Source organism: Parasteatoda tepidariorum, chromosome 2 (assembly GCF_043381705.1).
Source record: "Parasteatoda tepidariorum isolate YZ-2023 chromosome 2, CAS_Ptep_4.0, whole genome shotgun sequence".
NCBI lineage: Eukaryota > Metazoa > Arthropoda > Arachnida > Araneae > Theridiidae > Parasteatoda > Parasteatoda tepidariorum.
Window position 1 is genome coordinate 48,764,280 of NC_092205.1, and position 20,601 is coordinate 48,784,880.

The 20,601-nt window shown below is 29.8% G+C and overlaps 1 protein-coding gene across 2 annotated transcripts in view; it reads right to left on the reverse strand.

Moving 5' to 3' along the window:
• Window positions 1-20,601, reverse strand: part of LOC107454566 (uncharacterized) — a 92,886-nt gene that overhangs the window by 30,669 nt on the left and 41,616 nt on the right. The window contains exons 1-2 of one of the 2 annotated variants that reach the window (XM_071177558.1): window positions 13,852-13,871; window positions 7,393-7,709 (exon numbers count right to left, since the gene is read on the reverse strand). In XM_071177558.1, coding sequence (XP_071033659.1) covers window positions 7,393-7,678 — 286 coding nt within the window. In that variant the 5' untranslated portion in view covers window positions 7,679-7,709; window positions 13,852-13,871. Of the gene's footprint in view, window positions 1-7,392; window positions 7,710-13,851; window positions 13,872-20,601 lie in introns of those variants that run through there. The other variant, XM_016071810.4, reaches the window with a different exon arrangement.

Genomic DNA, 20,601 nt, shown 5'->3' on the forward strand with positions numbered 1-20,601 from the left:
AAGTTGTGCCGATGAAACAGCTTGTCAATGAAGTAAGTGATTGTCGCTGAAATGAACATAACGCATAAAACTTGTATTAGAAAGTATGTAATTTTGTGATTTCGCACAATATGCTCAGTTTTCGGAACTCTTCGATTCAGTGGGCCGTATTTGCGTACACTACTTCTTACTTTTCGACAATTTTGCCTTTTGAGAGTAATATTGGATATCTATCATTTAAAAAACTTTTTGTAGCACTAGTTTTGTAATTTAAAGAACAATAGATTTTTCAAATTAAAGAAATTTTAATTGTGTATAATTGAAGTGAAACTTCTAATGCGACTTCCAACAAGTTTGCGTTAAACGTTTAACGCTACCATGGCAACAAGCGGCCTGTGATCCTTGCAGGAGATTTTAATGTGAATTTCTCGTTACCTGAAGATGAAACATTATTAACCTTCCTTAAAGACAAATTTGGATTGGAAATGATAAATGGTAGGAATGATCCAACAATCAAAGGGGGAACTACCATTGATGCAGTTTTTGCAAGAAATATTGAAAAAATAGAACTCAAACATTTCGTATCTTCCTTTAGTTATCATAATCCCATTGTAAATGTTATAGATTTGGATATTTCTCCACTCGAAAATGATAATTAAAAGATGCGATCAATTGTGAATTGTAAGCAATGTTAATAAAGTTTGTCTTAAAGAAACAATATGATTTCACTAAAAATCAATTTCTACCCCTTCCTATTTTCATTTCCACATTACGAAGTTTCACTTCTTCCGCGCGGAGGGACTCCAAGCACTATTTTCTGTTTCTTAGATCTAAGTATTGCGAATTTGAAAAAATTATTGTTTGTTAGTGTTAGGAAGATTTTATCTTTAACCCTTTCTAAGGCCGCGGTAAGTATACTTACCACCAATACTTAAAGTCCATGGTGAATTTTTTTTACCACTTTTAATTTAGGTTTCCATTTGTTAATAATTTCAGCTTTCTTGAAGCGCGTTTGAATAAAATTGGTAACCATTTGTTGGTTTAAGAAAACGCATAAAAGTTATAAAATACATAATTTCTTTTGAAGTTTGTAGCATTTATAAAATTTATTTTATAAATAACGAAAAATAAAAGTCAATAAGTTCCTCATAGGTCGTGGTAAATATACTTACCACCAAAAAAATAATGGCTTCAAAATTTAGATATATTTTTTATAAGCTAAATGTTTTTTTTTTTCTTATATCAATTGCTATTCTTATATCAATTTCAGTTCCAAAAATACTTTTATTTACCTTTACTAGAAATAAATGGCCCATTAAAGGGTTGATGCAGAAAAAAGACACTGGTAATTCATGCTGTTTTTCTTAATTTTAAATAATTAAAATGTTAATTATATTATTTTTTTACTTATTTTGATCAAACATTATTTAAAACAAAATAAAAATATATGTTTAATCTTCTGCGTCAAAGGGTATAGACTGACACTTAGAACCGTCACCCACTGCGATCTCCAAGATTTAACGCCCGGGCAAAAGTAATCAACGTTGTTCAGTTAAAATTAAAGTTCGATCCTACGCAAGAGATCTCAATTTTTGATCAAAACTATCCCTTAGAACCTTCATCCACTAGCTAGTATTTTTGCAAACTTTTCATATTAAATATATTTTAGTAGGAAAAGTCTGCAAAAATATCTAAAGCCAACTTTATTGAAAAAAATAAATAATGAGGTCCTGTCCCTTAGAACCTTCATCCACTAGCTAGTATTTTTACAAACTCTTCATATTAAATATATTTTAGTAGGAAAAGTCTGCAAAAATATCTAAAGCCAACTTTATTGAAAAAAAATAAATAATGAGGCCCTGTCCCTTAGAACCTTCATCCACTAGCTAGTATTTTTACAAACTTTTCGAAGTAAATATATTTTAATAGGAAAAGTCTGCAAAAATATCTAAAGCCAACTTTATTGAAGAAAATAAATTATGAGGTCCTGTCCCTTACAACCTTCATCCACTAGCTAGTATTTTTACAAACTTTTCGTAGAAAATATATTTTAATAGGAAAAGTCTGCAAAAATATCTGAAGTTAACTTTATTGAAAAAAATAAATAATGAGGGGATTCTTTTAAAAAATAAATCTCACGACACGATAGCTACTTAGAACCTCTTTACCTGAATATATACATAACAGAGTACCCTTAAAACGTTTTCTTTGATGTTTACGTGCTTCGTGCTCATTTTCGGAAAAGCATAAGTAACAACTCATTTGCCGCATTTATTCCATATTTCATTCAAGTCAAGGCTGCAAAAGCAACAGGAACTATTTCTGGAAGTATAATGGAACTATTGTTATATCTTCCCTGTTTCCTCCTCTGCTGCTCACACTCCATGCAATAACACAGGAGAAAGAAGAACAAAAATAAATATGGTGGTTGTGTTTTTGTGATCGTAAATAAAAGCTCGAGTTGGTATCATCATAACCCTGCGTTAACACGAGATGCTTCTGGATTGAGCGTCGGTAAAAAAATAAATAAAATGAAGCTTGAACATTGAGTATACTATCCTCAGAATATAATAGATTAGGAAATTTATGAATGGTTAATTTTCTTTTAACAATAGTTTGTTGTTGGTAAATATGTTTGAGCAAGACCTGGATAAAAACTGATGAGGATTTATGCTTTTGTTTCATATAACTATTATTAAAATAACGTTTAAACAAAAACTACGTATAATGGTGATTGTTGATGGAAATTATCGTTTATTGGCTATTATTCAGGAGAGTTCTCTACGTCGCAGGTTTACAGTTAATAAATAGTAACCAGCAAAATCAATAAAAATGCATCAAATATACAAAAAGATTTAAAAGAAAAAAAGATCTTCCATAAAGATTGCGATAAAGTAAAGATATTCCCAGGTGGTCAATTTGAAGACATTGCAGATTAATTTGCTTTTATTTTACGATCTGCGTTGAATGACCGACCCAAATTTGAGTTTACGACTATCAATGTGCACCACAGACAGTAGTCTTGTACCTTTGAACCGAACTCAGGACTCCTGGATCAAGCATAGGGTTAAACTAGCCTTCGCGGAGAACTTTAGCAAGTTGAATGCCATGGGGGTCACCGGTGACCGGCACTGAGTTTGTTCATAGCGCCACGGAGGGTCACCGGTTAACGGCGAAGCCAAGATTATTAGAAACACATAATTCGAGTATATTTTTAATGCTTTTAATTTCTTTAATATTATTATCGTTACTAAAATGGTTCGAAGAAATTAATGCAATACATACTGAGAAAATCATTTTGGCCAGACGGGCAAAGCCATGCAAAATTAGCGTGGCATTCAACGTGTTAATGAAACTAACCCGTATTTGTCTTACATAGAGAGAATACCACGAAAACTTCCCACACTTGGCACGATGGCAACTTATGATCCGTCTACCACTGAGGATATTTTACGTCTGCACTATGTCGGTGCAAGCTGGAAGAAGGATTCGTATAAACCAGCCCCATCGTTGAGATTCGAACCTGGGTTACCACATTGAGAAAAAAAATGCTCTACCCCCTGTAACACAGCTGCTCAATTTGCTTTTTTTCAAACATTATTAACAAAAAGATATTTTTTGAAAATTTTGTTAAGATCGTTACAAGAAACTGGTCGAGGAAGTCTAGAAACTCAAATGAGCAGTTAGATGAAAATTTACATAAAAATTATGGAAGAAATAGCCGCTTTTGAGCACAGAGATAAATTCCTTATTTGGCAATTTCACGAAATTCAAGAGAATTGCTATTAATAAGTATTGTCAAATTATTTTGTGCAAGATAAAACTAATATAAAAATAAATACAGATAGATAAAGATATTGCGAATTGTGACTAACATATACGTTTTAAATATTTATTTTAATATGTTAGCAAGTTAAATAAATGGTTTATATTTATGAAATCATATTTTTGCAACGCGTGTTTTCTGAGAAAATCATTAAATGGGTATTTTATTCAGTAAAGCATTAGACGATTAAACATAAATTTAAGAATTGAAGTTAAATTAAAAGACTCGGAAGTATGTAATGCCTATAATAGCATAAAACAAACTTAAGAAAAATTAGCATATTGGGAAGAAGCAAAACTCCACATCATTGAAGTAAATTATACTAGGCATAGGGGGATTTTGTAAGTCAAAATATCTTTAAAAAATTGGACTGGTAGGAAACTACATCAAATTTTGGTGTTTTTAAACTAGGTTTGGATATTGAAATCTTTGTACTACTCAATCTTATTTTACTTATAATTATCTAAAACGTTTAGTTCTAAACAACTGTGTTTAATTTTTTTAACGAAATCGAAAGTATAAAAGCAGTAATCAAAGGAATATTAAATATTTATAAATTATCTAAGCTCAAAACGTTTTTCCATAATTTGCGTCAAAAAATTATAATTTTAATTTTTTAAACAGAATGAAGTTTTTAATCAAATAATATCTTACTGTTTAGTTTCTTGAGATTATTTATTTAATGTTTTTCCTACTTTAAAAGCGACGAGAAAAAAAATCTAATTAACATTGCTGACACTTTTTTGATCACTTATGAAATTTCCAGTATTTCCTTATCCATGACAAAATATTTCAAATCTTGATTGCATATACTTTCAAATTTCCTAATATAATTTCCAGAGCTTTTAATTATCCTTATAGAAAAATAATTTGAGATGTAGTGTAAATTCTTAAAATTCAAAATTAAGCCGATGTGTAAAACTATTTTTCCAATCACCACTTCTTTTAAGTCATCACTTTAAGTGTTGCTTAAACAAAAGTTTTGTTAATAATACTTACTTCAAGATTTCATGTATAAATATCATGAAAATTTTATTTCTACACATTCATTAGTAAAAGTAGTAAGTTTTTTAAAGCTTGTATTCATTTTTTTACGACTAGCAAAACTTCACAACTTTTAAAACAAAAATATATACAAAAGAGACATTTTATGACATTAAAATCATCAACATTACATCAAATATATGTTAATGAGTGTGCTACTTTTATTATTAAATCGAAATTGATTGTAATAACGCATAAAATTAACTACGTTTTGAGACAGCGATAAAGAGTAACAGTCATAAAAATAGCAACTTTGTTTCACTAGAAAAGGAAATTTTAATCCTTCAAAACGAATTCCAAAATGTGTTAATTACTTTATTTCGAAGAGACATAAGATGATAAAAAAAGAGCTATTTATCACGAAAGTAAAAGCATCACCGAAGATTAAGATCTTGGCACTAATCCCTACTAGGCCTGGGCAATATACCGTAATACCGTCATTTACCGGTATTTCTTTGATACCGCGGTAATGATATTCGGAAGTATATTCTTCGGCAATACCGAGTTATTGAACTTCGGTATGCCTGCACCTCTCGGTACTCACCGCTAGCCAATATCTTCGGCCGACCGGCGGCGAGGAAGTGGCGGTATGGTATGGTATCTAGGAGGTATTGGTATGGCACGTGATTGATTTAGGGGTGAAGAACTCAAAGGCTTGCGCGTAATATTTACGGTACCTCCTCTCGGCAGCTAGAAATTTCTCCTACAATATATTGTGGTATCATTTGACTTTAAAGCGCATGCGTCATATCCGTGGTATTGGCGATATCGGATTTCAAACACCCGCGCGTTATATCAACCCTCCATGGTATACTTAGTTACTGATTTTGGTTTCATTTTGAGAATAGCGTGCTTCTGATTTTAAAAATATCCGAGATTGTCGGATCTCCTTGTGATGTTTATAATTGTGTTGATATTTATAATTGTTGATGTTTATAATTGTGTTGATGTTTATAACTGTTTTGATGTTTATAATTGTGTTGATGTTTATATTAGTAATTGATGTTTATATTAATAAAATTTTTCTGTTTTAAAATAATGATGCTTTATAATTAGTTGATTCCATGGGATAATTATGCTGCGAGCTAATATAGGATAAGTACCCCATTTTTTTTAAATGATGCTCTTTAAACACATTAATTTTTAATTGCAAAATAGTCTTAGCATTTATAATATACATAACAATTTAATTACCGCGGTATATCATAATATCGTGATATGAAGCTCACAATATACCACAATATCGAAATTCTGACATTGCCCAGCCCTAATCCCTACCCTCGATCGAATGCGTTAATAGACCTAAACTATAACCGTAATTTATACTTATTAAGAAACAGGATAAATTACGACCGGATTTGCTTCATTTCCACAGGTATTCTATCTTCATAAACTGTATCTTTTTTTAATAACGGAACAGTAGAATCATTATCCTAAAAATGCTGTTTTAAAATCTTTGAATAAGCTGTTTGAGTACATCATAATGAATTGGGTTTATCGTTCACCTATAAACAAAATGAACGGCGACAGATTTAAAGGAATAAGGATGGGAAAAGTAATAAGTAACCAATCATTTACAACGAAAAAACACTTAATATCATTATCTTAACATCATAATTCGTCACAGATATCCACCACATTAAGACTAATTGTTTCGTTAGAGATATGTTTTTTTTTAAATTTTTTTATTATTAAAAACAAGCTGAAAAAAAGTCTCGATATGCCCATTACAATGAATTATAATTTAACACTGAATTAGAGAACAAAATAGCGACAGTAAATTTGCTGCAATTTCACTGCAATTTTTTTATTTTTATTTTTACTATTGCATGAGATTTTTTTAAAAGATCTTAGATATTTTTACGTCAATGATTTCAAATCTGCAATCGGTTTGTCTCTCCAAGCTGCAGTTTCTTTTAAATGTCATTGGTTTATTTTTTGTCAAAATGTACAAGTTCAACCATTTGCTTACGACTGGTACAACGTGTGAACCACATTAGATAGTACAACATGTGGGCCACATATGATGGTACAGCATTGCACACCGTAAGCAAAGGGTTAAAAACGTAATAAATAACAGGAGATCGAAAACTGTTGCAACCTACTTCTGGGAGAGTTAGGTCACATCATCAGGATTAAACCTGCATAGAAACCCATGCCCAGAAATGTCGTCATATGCCGCTAGGATGGTTCGAACGTCGAACCACTGTATCCTCGAGTGGTTTTGTGCAGGTCGTAATAGGGAAGCCCCCCTAGCCGCATTCGATATTTCGGGTCGTAAGTTTTTAAGCAATTTTAATCCTGATGATATGCTCTAACTCCCCTCAAAATTTGTCTCAATATTTATACAACCTCCTGTTATATATTACGCTTTTAAACATACACATTTCGACAAAAAATAGACTAAGAATGTCATTTTGAAAAGAATCTTTAGCTTCGGGAGCGAAACTTCGAATTTAGTGAAAGGGATTTTAAGAAAAAGATACAGAGATAATGTTTTGAAAATGTGATCATTTTAATCATAATTTAAAATGAAATATTACTTTTTGATGTTGAGTTTTCTGATGTACTTCGTTCGGTGGTAGCATCAATTGCGGAAACGTTGCGGATATCCCTGCCACAAGATTTGTCCCCTTCCTCGGACAAATCACTGGTCATATCTTCGGGACCAGATACAGTACCCATCACCCATTCGGCATCGTGTTCGCAAGCACTGTCTGGACTTGGTGGTCGACGAAATGTGTGACTGTTGCTACTCTTTGTAGAGCCATGACGAGTCCTAGAAAGGCGGTTCTTCACTAGGGCTTTGGCGGTTGAAGTACTTGCCATACAGTGAGATGTCTTTACTTGTACCAGGCTCCTAATACAAATAAATACAAAGTTAACATTTTTCTGTTGCTAAATTTAACAGGACATGTATTATTTCATACAAAAAAAATTTTTTCATTAAAAAATAGTAAATTAATCTAAATTTTAATTAATAAAAAAATTTTTTAAGCAATCTGAACACATCTTTACTTATATTCTGTATTACTTTACTTAAACTTCTCTAATAAAGGTATTTAAATATTATTTGCGAAACGAATAACATATTTAAGTAGACTAAAACAATTTTACAATAATAAATATCGATAGCAAACACCAAACTCGTTCCAATTCTCATCATATAAGACAAATAATTAAAGCACCTTACGAAATTCTCCCCAAAATGAAAAATGTATAAGTCTGTATCATTTAAAGCATTGAAAAATAAACTGATTTATTCACATGATCACAGGAAATTTAACAGGAAATGTATTATTTCAATCTAAAAAAAATTTTCATTAAAAAACTAATAAATAAAATTTATTTTCATTAATATAAATGTATTTTTAACAATCTGAACACATCTTTACTTACTTAACTGTATATTCTGAACAACGTTACTTAAACTTCTCTAATAAATGTATTTAAATAATATTTGAAAAACAAATAAAATATTTATGTAGACTAAAAAAAATTACAATAATTAATATCGATATCAAGTACCAAACTCGTTCGAATCCTCATCATATAAGACGAATAATTTAAGTATGTTACGAAATTCTCCCCAAAATGAAAAATGTGTATGTCTTTACCGTTTAAAGGATTGAAAAATAAACTGATTTATTTTAAAAATGAATATATATGTCTACTTCATTGTTGGCCAACAGAAATAAACTTTTTCTATATTGATATTAACCTTTGATAAATTTATTTTTGATTTTAATTTTTTGATTTTGATTTTCTTTAAGCTTCATTTGTTACGAGTATTTCGATATAAAATGGTTTATAGTTTTAGAAAAGATAATAAAAACCAGTATGATACTCGGAAGTTAACTAATTTTCCCTAAAGGGAAAAAAACTAGCAGTCACGACGTGAAATTCCGATTAGCACTTAAGATAATGTGTTCTGAATAGTTCGGATTCTATCGGAATTCTTTTCTTCTCTCTTTCGTTTCATCACAGATCAAAACTAATACTATTACCACTCGAAAATCTTCATTCAACCATAAAATAGAATCATTTATCAAATCTGCGATACTTTAGCGCAACTATTCGAAATAGGACAAAGGTTAGAAATCTAATCTAACACGATCTAAAATTACTACTGCTGCCAGATAGACCTAATTTTCACAACTCTCGCTGCATTATCGTCTGCAAAAAGAACAATGCCACTTTTCATTGTCTAACTTTCGCTCATTTGCTCTTAAATGATGACGTCACAAGTTAGCTATTTCTCGTTAACTCACGCTGCTAATTTTGCGGCTCTAAAACGGCGTTCCACAAGCATTTTTCTCTCCCCCCCCCCTCTTCTTGTTGAAACAATAGCATTGTAGTTCCTTGAACCCCACGAACCCGAATCTGCCACTTCTGGTTTCATTCTTATTTCATTCTCTTACTTTCAACAATACGGGCAGTGACACGAAATGTATGGATATGGGGTTGAATAGCGTTAACTAACTTATAAACAATCAGAAAATCTGAAAGAATATACCGAGGAAAAATTGGTATTATTTTCATTAAGTGAGTCATTCTTATTAACATATAAAGATGTTAAGATCATTTTTTTTTCTTTCATTTTGATCCTTTTATGAGTTGAACTTAATCATTAAGAATCTTTGTTCGATTTAATTAACTGTGGTAAAAGAAACTAAGATGAGGATTTTTTTTAAAAAATAAAGGGAAGTTACAATTGTAGTTTACAAATTGCAGGAAGCAGATAAATTTTGATTAATGTTTTTGAGATGTTTTAAGTCTAATGACAGCAAATTTCGAAAATAATGGACTTATTTTAGTTCACTGATTAATACAGAGACTAAGAAATCTTCATTGTACCAGCAGTCAACACACACGTTAGAATTATGCGTTTATATTCTACAGCCTTTTTGCCATAAATGTGCATATTTTATCTATAGAATGAAAGATTAACTGATTAAATATAAGGCTTAATAGCGCAAGAATCCGAAGTGACTACACTAGACCAAATTCAACAACAATTCAAACTATGGCTAATGACTAACATATAACATATGTCTAACATATAACATATATACATTTATCTGAAGAAGCTAAACTAAGTAAGGAAAATACAAGGAAAGAATAATTAGCTTAAGCATTTAACGAATTTTGGTAAAAACCTATGTATTAATTTAATGTAGTAAATGCTTCCTACTAACTCAGTAATCCCTAAATGCTTTTATGCAAGTCTCCCGTTATATTTTTACTGGATTACTCCCATTTCTGTCAACAAAAAAATACTTTGAGCTTTATTAAATTTGGTTAAAAAGAACCTATTAAAGATTTTGACAATGTGATGAAAATGTCTAAAGTATATCGAGGGTATACGTTAGATATTCAGGATAGTTAGTCTACTAATATTGGACACAACACTTTCTGCCACACACTTCTGCAATTGAATATATAATTTTTAAATATAACTCTTATGTAGCACAAAAACACTATTTATTACTTTAACACAATAGCATAATTTTTAAAAAATAAATTAAGAGCTTAAAAACAATGCAAAACTGAAATGAATTGATTTTATCAAAAAAAGGAGAAGATTTTTAAAATTTTTTTTTAAAAAACTACAGAAATTTTCTGCATTGGGCAAGCAAGCGTGGGTCAAAATTTTACTTAGCTACATACTACAATAAAATATTATACAACTATTATCATTTTTACCACATATAATATAAAACTATCATGATTTAGACCACAACATTAAAATAAACATTCAATGCAATTTCTTTACAACTTGTTTCCAGAGCTGCCCCAAATAAGAATTAAGGATTTCCCTCAAAAAATTTAAGTTCAAAGAAAAAGCGACGTAAGTCAGCAGTATTTACCAATGCATATTTATCTCTCAAAGGAAAGTAAAGTGATATAACATTCATATTTTCAGTCGCTTTATATAGAAGTAAAAACAATTAGACCACATATAATAAAGGACTATCGTGATTTAAACCAAAACTTTAGAATAAACATCTAGTTCAATTTCGTTACACCATTTTTCAAGAGCAGCCTTGAATAATGAACTGAGGATTCCCATCAAAAAATTAAATTTAATAGAAAAAAACACTCATAGCTTCTGTCTGGAACAAAAAAGTACATACGAATTCAGAGAGCGCTGACTTTCTCTGTATCGTTAAAAGAGAAGAAAAAAAATTAATCATTAATGCGTATCGATATGCAGCCATTGAAGCGTAACGCCTTGAAATTCTTTTCGAAATTGCGTAAGACAACAATGGCCCAAGATAAAATCTGAAGTGTTTCAAATTTATACTTATTTTTTCGAAGGAGCACAGTAACACAATGATCTATTTGTAGTGAATACTGCTTTCCGAAAATTAATAATGAGGATTTATGATTAGTCATCATCTTACATACGAAATATAACAGATAGCTTTTAAAAGCGATAACATTATAACAATAACTTACTTTTATTAATATGAAAGTATCAACATGTTCAATATATATATATCCTGAATTGCACTTCGTGCCAAAGTTAAACCTATAAAAACTAAGTATTTAAAGTGTGTGTGTGTGTATGTATGTGTATATATATAATACATATATATATATANTATCTATATACATGTATATATATATATATATATAAAATATATATACATAATATGCATATATATATAATATATATGCAGTGTGTCCCAGGATTATTGAGAAAAATTTTAAGAGGAGGTAGGAGATATCACAAGGATCCAGAATATCCATAGCAACCCATTGTCGTAAACGTCGCTAAGTGATGTTGTTCACAAGATTGGTTGGGAGTAATAGACTGGCTCTCTAGCCACCACGTTCTCCTGATTTAAGCAACATTGATTTCCTTGGGGTGCATTGAAAAGTATTATCTTAGTTTTGTGTCTCTTTCGTGTACCTGTCATACTACTTTCCCATGACTTTTCCGACCACGGGTTGCTTGTGATGCCCTCTACCACCTCTTAAAGTTTGTCCCAGTAGCACTGTGTGACGCTCTATATATAAATATTAAAAAATAGTTATAAAAATACACGATAATCGCACTATAAAGTGTTTAAACTTTCACAGAATTATAAAAAATATTTTTGTCTGTAACTGAAGTTAGATAATACTATCACTAGGAAAAATAATCTTTGGAAATATTTAAAGTTGACAGATATGTTAACTTATTAATGCCCTGTCTCAAAAATATGTCTATACATGAAAAAAATCTACGAGAAAAAGACATATCATTTTAAGACAAAGTTTAAGTAGATACGGAAATTCGGAGAAACTGTTAACAGTCAATTTAAGTAAACAAATTAAGTGCATATGTCAAGTAGACAAAAAATTCGAAAAGTTCCAGAAAATTGATAAAAAAAGAAATACCAATCTGCTTTATAGTCAATCCACACCAGTCAATGCAAAAACCTACACACGAAGATCTAATAATAATTAGTTAAAAGGTCCATGATTCGAAATTTAATGGAATCTGAGAAGTTATTTAATGTCAATTAACTCTTATCGCAACGGATTTTCTTATATTTGTGTGGCAGTTAGTTAGAGCCATTTTTCAAAATGAAGGTAATAAAGGCAAGCAACACCAGATTGGCTCTTGGCCTGTCATCGGGTCATCTCAAGGTCGAGTAAACCTTTTCAATTGCACTAGATTAACTCATTTTATTTTTTTCAATCTCCTTCCATAACATCCAGTTCGTCTATTTTATTTAACCATTTCTCACCTGAATTATTTTTCAAATTGAACAAAAGATAAATTTTTTGGACGCTGGATTTTTTTATAAAATGACATATGAATTGTATTTACATATAAGATAATCGAGAATGAAATTCATTTAAAACGAAATAAAATAAAAATAAGAAAAGTACAGACAGAACAAAACTATACGAAAGGAGTAATTGTCATTAGTTGCTCCGAATCCGGAAAAATGTGTGTTCAGAATATTACATGCATTTGCAAAAGCTAAATTAACATGTAATACATAAAACTAAAACATCTAAAAATGAAAAAAAAAACAAAACCATATAGCAACTTAATACAGTGAGGAGAATAAAAATTGTTTTAAAATTGTTATAATCTGAAATTTACAAAATAATAGTTATATTTTATAACCGTCATTGAACAGCAAACCCAATTTTGAGTTTACCACTACCAATGTTCAACTCCGTAGCCTTGTAATTTTGAACCCAATCCAGAAGACAAGGGAACTCCCGGATCAAGCATTGGGAAAAATTTGCCTCCGTGGAGGACTTTTTTGATGGAACTAGTCAACGTTTGCGTTGCATGGAGGGGAAAATCACGAAAACCTTCCATAGATAGCCCGATGGCAAGGGGACTCTAACCCATAATCCGTCTACCACTGAGAATATTTTACTTCAGAACTGTGGTTGGTGCACCAAGTGTGGTTGGTGCAAACCGGGAGTAGAGTTCTATCAACCAGCCACCATTGGGATTCGAACATGGCATATCTCATTGTAAGGCGAACGCTCTATCTCCTGAGCCACCGCGACTCTATATAGTAATAATCAAAATTCTTTGGACGCAAAGCGTTAACAAACGATTAAACTAATTTATTTCAGAAATTACTATTAGTTTTCGATTTTCATTTGGAATTTCCATCATTTCCGTCATTTCTTTTGGATTTTTTTTTTAATGTTTATCAATTTACATAACTGTGTAAATTACTCTGAAACGAAAAGTCTTTGTACGAAAACTTTTAAATTGCATCAAGAGTATTTCAATTCATTTCCAGTGCAAGTACCTGTAATTCAAATAAACATTCAATGAAATCTATTCACAGCAAATACTTATTGGAAATAACATTTGATGGGAAGCTATCAGAGGAAAACAATGCGAAATTCGAGTATTTAGAAAAATAAAAAGAAAAACGAGAAAACATTGGGAGGAATAAATTTTAAATACATATTCCATCGAAAAATACAGGTTTTTAGAAGAAAAAAAAGTATAAATATTTTATACTTACCACGTATATTGGTCGTAAGTTTAAATATGTGTTGTGTGTGAAAAAAAATTTTTTTTTCGAAAATCCGAAGGAAAATCTTCGAGTCAAATGCAATACGGTATTTTATGAAAGCGAAAGTTCCCGGTCAGCAAATTAAAAGTGGCATTCAAACTGACCTTCATAAATCTATACTTAGTGGCGTGAGTAGATGAGTTGATTGCGAAATTCATTAAATGTAGAACAAATTCCTGCTTCTAGCTGATATTATTTGAATAAATATTTTGAAATATTTAGTGTTTATATTAGTTTTATCTTTAATCATTCTCTGAAAAATCATCTAATTCAAAAATAGTCGAGGTAAACAAAAAACTTGAAAATAAAAATATATTAGGGTGTTGTGACGGCTAGTCTTGGAAGCTGGGATATGCCCCAGGTCAAATGTTACAAATTTTCTGCAAACAATCATTTAGATAAAAAAATTTTTTTTTCTAAGCATTGATTTAAATTACAAATAAACTTGTTAAAAATGTATATAGGAGATTAAAAAAATGTAAAGAAACTTGATAAATATTTCAAAGATATAAGTGCATGTTGATTAGCTTCGGAGATTTTATAAGGACTTCCGCTTATGAGGCTAACATAAATTTAGCTCGAATTTTTAAATATACCATTTTTTAAAAAAAGTAAAAATTAAAAAGTTTAATAAAATTAAGAATGAGACTAATTGAAATATAGATGCACCATTTTTTAAAAAAAAGTTTTTTAGTACTAAGGTGCTCACTATAGATAAAAATTTAAACTTTGAATTTCGAGCCAAATTTAGTTTTTCACTGAAATTCCATTTCTTTAAAAATAAATCATTGATATTTTCTCACTTTTGTCTCTAGATTCAATGTATTGATTTTTGTATAAAATAATTATTCTATAAATTCAGTGTAATAATTTATCTATAAAAAAATTATTTTCTAAATTCAATATAGTTTTTCTATAAAATAATTATTCTATAAATTCAAAGTAATAATTTTTCAATCTATAAAATACCAACCATTCTAAATGTTACATTTTTTTTACATCTTAAAGTTTAATAACCCTTTTATTTAACGATGTCCTAGTATTATTATATAATAAACTAGCCGACTCCGGCGCCCAGCTGCTCACAAATATATTATGGGGGGCTTGCATACCTTATTGAGTGGAGTAGATTTTGTTTAATGACCAAATTAAAGAAATACTCTATGAAAATATTCTAAGACATGGATAAAAATGCTAAAAAATAAAATGTATCAATTATGTAATAAGTAAAAATATCTAAAAATGTAAATGTAATAAACTACAAATAATGTAGTTTTTCCGACCACCGGTTTCTTCTAACCTCGTAGCTATGAATAAAAAACGCATCTGCTGTTATTTAAAGCTCTGGTTTTGGGAGGAATATACAATACATTAACCAGCGTGAACAAATATTAACTAAACTACAAGCAAATATACAAAATACTCCAAAACTATAAACTTATATATGTATCAAACTATAAGCTATAAACTATGAAAAAACTATACTGAAAATACTAATAAACTACAAACAAATATAGAAAATATGCAAATAACTACAAACAAATATTAACTAAACATTCGCAAAGTACACATAAATATATAAATTACTTAGATCGGGCAATTCATTGCCGAGAGCTTTTTCATAAGCATTTCTCCTATTTGGATAACGCGGAAATAAACATTAAGAGCTTAAGGCTACCGACGGATAATACAGATGGTTTCACCGTAAAATAAGGTTTATCATCTAAGAAGAAAAAAAGAAAGAAAGAAATAATCTCACTCCTTCAGATCGTCACCGAACAATAACAAATCTCAACTAACAGGAGGCGCTGAACCTCCCCATTATGTAAAATTGTTCAAAAGTATACCCATGAGAATGCGCTATGTAAAACATATCTTGCATACGAAATATCAAAGCAGATATTGTAAATTGGATGCAAAATTTAAGCATTAGTGCGTGGCAAATGGGTAGTTTATCAAAAAAGACTTTATTCACTGAATTGAGAATCAGTTGAGGCCATTAAATGGTGATTTAGAGTAGCTGTAGGTGGTTAAGACATCAAATGATATCTTTTTGTAAACGGTAGATAGTAGTATAGTCGTGATTTTTGTGGTAATAGGCAATGATCTGGTGCAAATTTTGAAACTAAATTTTGACCTATTTTGCACGGAAAATATGAATTCAGTTTACCCATATTTTAAACACTATTCTACTCGAAATGCAGTTATTAAAATAAAATGATTTAGAATTGACAAAGTCGCGATTTTTCTTGTAACGGGCAAGGATCCGGTGCAAATTTTAAAATCTAATTTTAATCTATTTATAGCAGAAAATATGAATTTAGTTTGCCCATATTTTAAATTAGGACTACTCGAAATGCAGTTATTAAATTAAAAATTGTGAAATGACATCCTTAAAATTCAGATTTTTCTAATTTTATTTTAAAAATTACTATTAGTTTCCGCCTTTTATGGGTGCGCGTTCTTTTTCGTCTCAACTCGGGATCAACAATCATTTTAATTTACCACTTGACTTTGAGGCAAGAAAATTGCCGAATGCAATTGCCGAACTTTCGAAACTTTCATACACATAGGTATAAAAGTAACGGAAATATTTAAAAAAAAATTAAAAACGCAATCAGTTTATCTTTGAATTTTGAGTCATTTTACAAAAGATAAAGTAAGCAGCAGATAGATCTGAGAAATTTAAATCGTAATCGTTTTTATTTACGATTTTTTTTAAAATATGCAATAGAATCCATATATGTTTTATTCATAACATTTTAAACAATTCTATAGCAGTAAAAATTACGAATGTTTTCTTTCCGTTACTGATAAGTTTTTTTTGTTTTATATACTTATAGTTATAGATTTCAATTATAGATAGAACTATTGTAGATTTCAATTAGTGACAGATCTTTGAAAACCTTTTTAGATCTTACCTGTTATTATAATTCGAATACAGTTTTTTGCGTACTTATTAGAATAACAGATATGATTTGTATTCGTATTAGAATAATATTGAACAGGATGTTTCTCAATTTTACTTTAATAATGTTGATTCCAAATGTGATAGTGTTTTTGTTTCGTAGTTGCCCTGTGAATAAGTTCACGTTATTTGTAATGTTTTTACAATAAAAGAAAATTGATTTTTTTATTCTTAAATTACATTAATTTCAAACTTGTTCTTTAGACATTTAAATAGCTGATGCTTAACGCAGAAGCGTAGCAAGACGATTATATAGCTGGTCCCAAATTAACAATTGTTTGAAGACCATCTTTTAACTTCAACTGGAAACGTCATTGGTTAGCATAATGCTGTAGTAGGTTCAAAAATTTGTTTTTAATTTGACAATATGTTACGTTATGAACATTTCATCGATAATAAGAAAAAACAGTTTATATTTTAAGTATTAAATGATAGTGAAAACACATAACCATATCCTATCTAAACTGGAATTTTATTATGCAAACAAAGAAAAAAAATATTGTTTTTGTTAAAAGAGGATCAAATCTGAAACTTTTCTCTTACTTGAGAAAAATCTGATAAAACAATCAATGGGTGAATTCCTGATTTAAGTTTTTGGAATAGGCTCCGTATTGTTCTGACCGGCCATTCAAAAACGTCTAATCGGTTTTAATCTTCAGAGAAGAGTGGAGATGTTATTAATAAATTATTTTGTGTTGAATAAAAATGTTTTAAAAACATTTAATTTCAATACAAAATACTTTCCAACGAGGTACCGAATTGTAAATTTCTCATCAAAATAAAAATTTAAATGAACTATTAATTTTAAAATAAGAATACGATTAGTGAGTTTTAAACCAAGGTTTGACGGTCAAAAAAAGTTCAATAAGAATGCTCCCTAAGTTTCTGAAAATCGTGAGTTGAATTTTATTCATAAAGATTTCAACTTTTATTGTAGAATTTCTGACAGAATTATTGAAATATAGATTAAAAAAATTATTATTAAATAAAGAAAAATGACGCACGCAGGAACAATGAACTGGATTGTTCGAAAAGTAAGCAGTCAAAGGATTACTTACATTTCAAAAGTTGAAGAAATTTGAAAAGGTAAATTTTTCTCCCACATAGGTAAATTTTTGACAAGCCCAATAATTTGTTGAGTATAACATAGCAGCAAACAAAGGGATAAACAAAATTTAATTAACCTGTTATTTTAATTTAATTAACCATGTAATTAGGAATAAATTTAGTTAAACAACTCTTCATACTTCCATGTGATGATCACTGTTTAAGCGTGAGATAAAAACGAAGTGATTTCTTCAAATATTCTTTTAATCAGGTTTTCTAATTTCTTTTACAGTAAGCTCAAGATCTGACAGAAGTACTAGAAATACGACTCAAAAGCTAAGCCTTTATTCGCAACTCATATTGTAATCACATCTTAGACATTTAAATTTTGCTTCTTAAACAATCATTCTTAAGAAAGTATTTATCAAAGTTAAACGCTTTTAAACTTAGAATTTAGAAGCAGACTAAATGAAAGAGTTTTCTAATTAGAATTTCAAATTTGAAGGTGAATGTAAATATTTTGAAACTACTTGAAGAAAACTACTTGCTCTGAACACTTACTGTTCGAAATCTTAATAGCTGGGTTTTTTTAAATGGTTTAGTTAAGCTTTAAATTTGATCGTGATCGAGGTTATACACGTCTGTATAAACTTAAATATACAAATAAGGGCTTAGAATGACATTTAGAAATTAAAAATAATTAAAATTAAGAGCATCCTAAATTAAAATTATAAACTTACTAAATTGAAATTAACTCCACCCTCTGGATGCCTGCTTGTTATGGAAAGATTTATTTGATTGATTATTATAAGAATAGTTCAAAGTGGCTCCCATTCACGTCATTGCGGGATCTACAACAACGTAAAAACAATTCCCGTACCTTCGAGTACTTTTGATACCTGCCAAAGGAACGACAAACCGTGTTATGAGATGCATGGGGTTTTCATGATTTTCACTCATCGCGGTTTGTGACCAAATTTTCTATGATAAATTTTCATTCTCTCAATGCCTTTTACTATCCCTCAGAAATTATCGGTTAAATTTTGGAACAACCTATCTATAAAAAATGCATGCATGATTTTACCAAAATTCATAAGGCATCATTGAAGTTAATAACAGTTTGTAAATCTTTTACGCTCTTTTAAATGAATTAGTAACATTTCTCCATTAATTTTGCCTTTTAGTACATAGCTTATTATTTACTTCAATTAGTTACTATTACCAAAATTAATTATCACAGGCGTCAGTTAGTAATATTGGTGTTTTATTTATGCTGTCCTCAACAACGAATTGGTTCCATTTCTTTATTACTTTTGCTTTTCAGTTGAAAGCATTTTTTTATTTTTATTTCAATTACCGTTGATTTTAAATTTTCTAGTTTCATTACAGCACGCAGTAAAAGCATAATTTTAAGCAACATAGACATATAGTTTCAGATATCCTTAGAGATAATGATTCGGTGACGTAGTCAGCCTATGCTACCACGATCACGTTGATCATTCAGATAACCTGGCATAACGAATAAAAATTAAGTATCACAGCCCGTGCAATAAAAAACTTTTTTGATTAGAGCTATAAGCTAGCAAACATAACTGATGTAATCTTTAAAATATTTGGCAAAACTGAATGTCTATAGTTAATTTTAAAACTGTGGCTTCCGCTAAGCCAATGAGAATATTCCATTTCTTAAATGTCTCCGAATTAAAAATAAAATTAAAAAGTAAAAAATCGGGCTTCATAATTTTTTGAGGTCGTATTTTTGAAGCTTACAATCCAGTATACAGACAGACACACAAATTCATTATTTTACTACATCTACAGATTAGTTAAAAATTTGTAACCATTGTTCCGAACTAAGAAAATGAAAATGTTTTGATAGTTTTGCCGATCTGCTTAATCTCTACTAATCTCTTTTTAACTCGGAAAATAATCCCTTTCTTCGACATTCCTGCGATTAAAAAAAAAAAAAAAGTTAACTTAGTATTTAACTGAAAACTCTGTCCCATAAAATAAATTTAGTTCCGCAAAGGTTCGCAAATATCAAAATAATAAAAAAATAAATAAAATAGAAACGTTACCAATTGTTGCAAGAAGATGACAGCAGCATTGTCATAATAAGCTTCTTAAATACACAAAGAAGAATTCTACAACAAAAATTCTACACGAGTTTTCAACACTTGTCAACCATTGAAGGAAATATTTCTTTATTCTAGATTTGTAAAGGTATAAAAAAAAAAGGTTTAAGAATGTTGCAGATGAGCAAAAAAGAAGTAAGTGAGCGTGACCGAGATTTCTCTGAAAGGTGATCCAATTTTAGTTTGATTACATCTCTCAAAACTTTCTCCTTTTGTGTGAAAAGTTAATAAAATTACAGAGATGTCTATCCCAATATTACTTTTCTTTTTCTTCCAGATAATGATTTTCATGTCTCGAAACAAAAAAGTTTTAAACACGTTTTCTGTATCAGGAGTGGCCAACCTTTTTGGGATCAGTGCCACTTTTGAAATTATGCGTGCCACTTTCAATTTTTCAAATATACTAAAAACTATAAAAATGTAAAATGTGTTATTTAAAGGCTGATTATGGGATTTTTATGCAAATTGCTATACCTATCCTAATTTTTTTTTTCTTTCCAGAAAATGATTTTGGCGTCTCGGAACAAATTTTAAGCAAGTATTCTATAT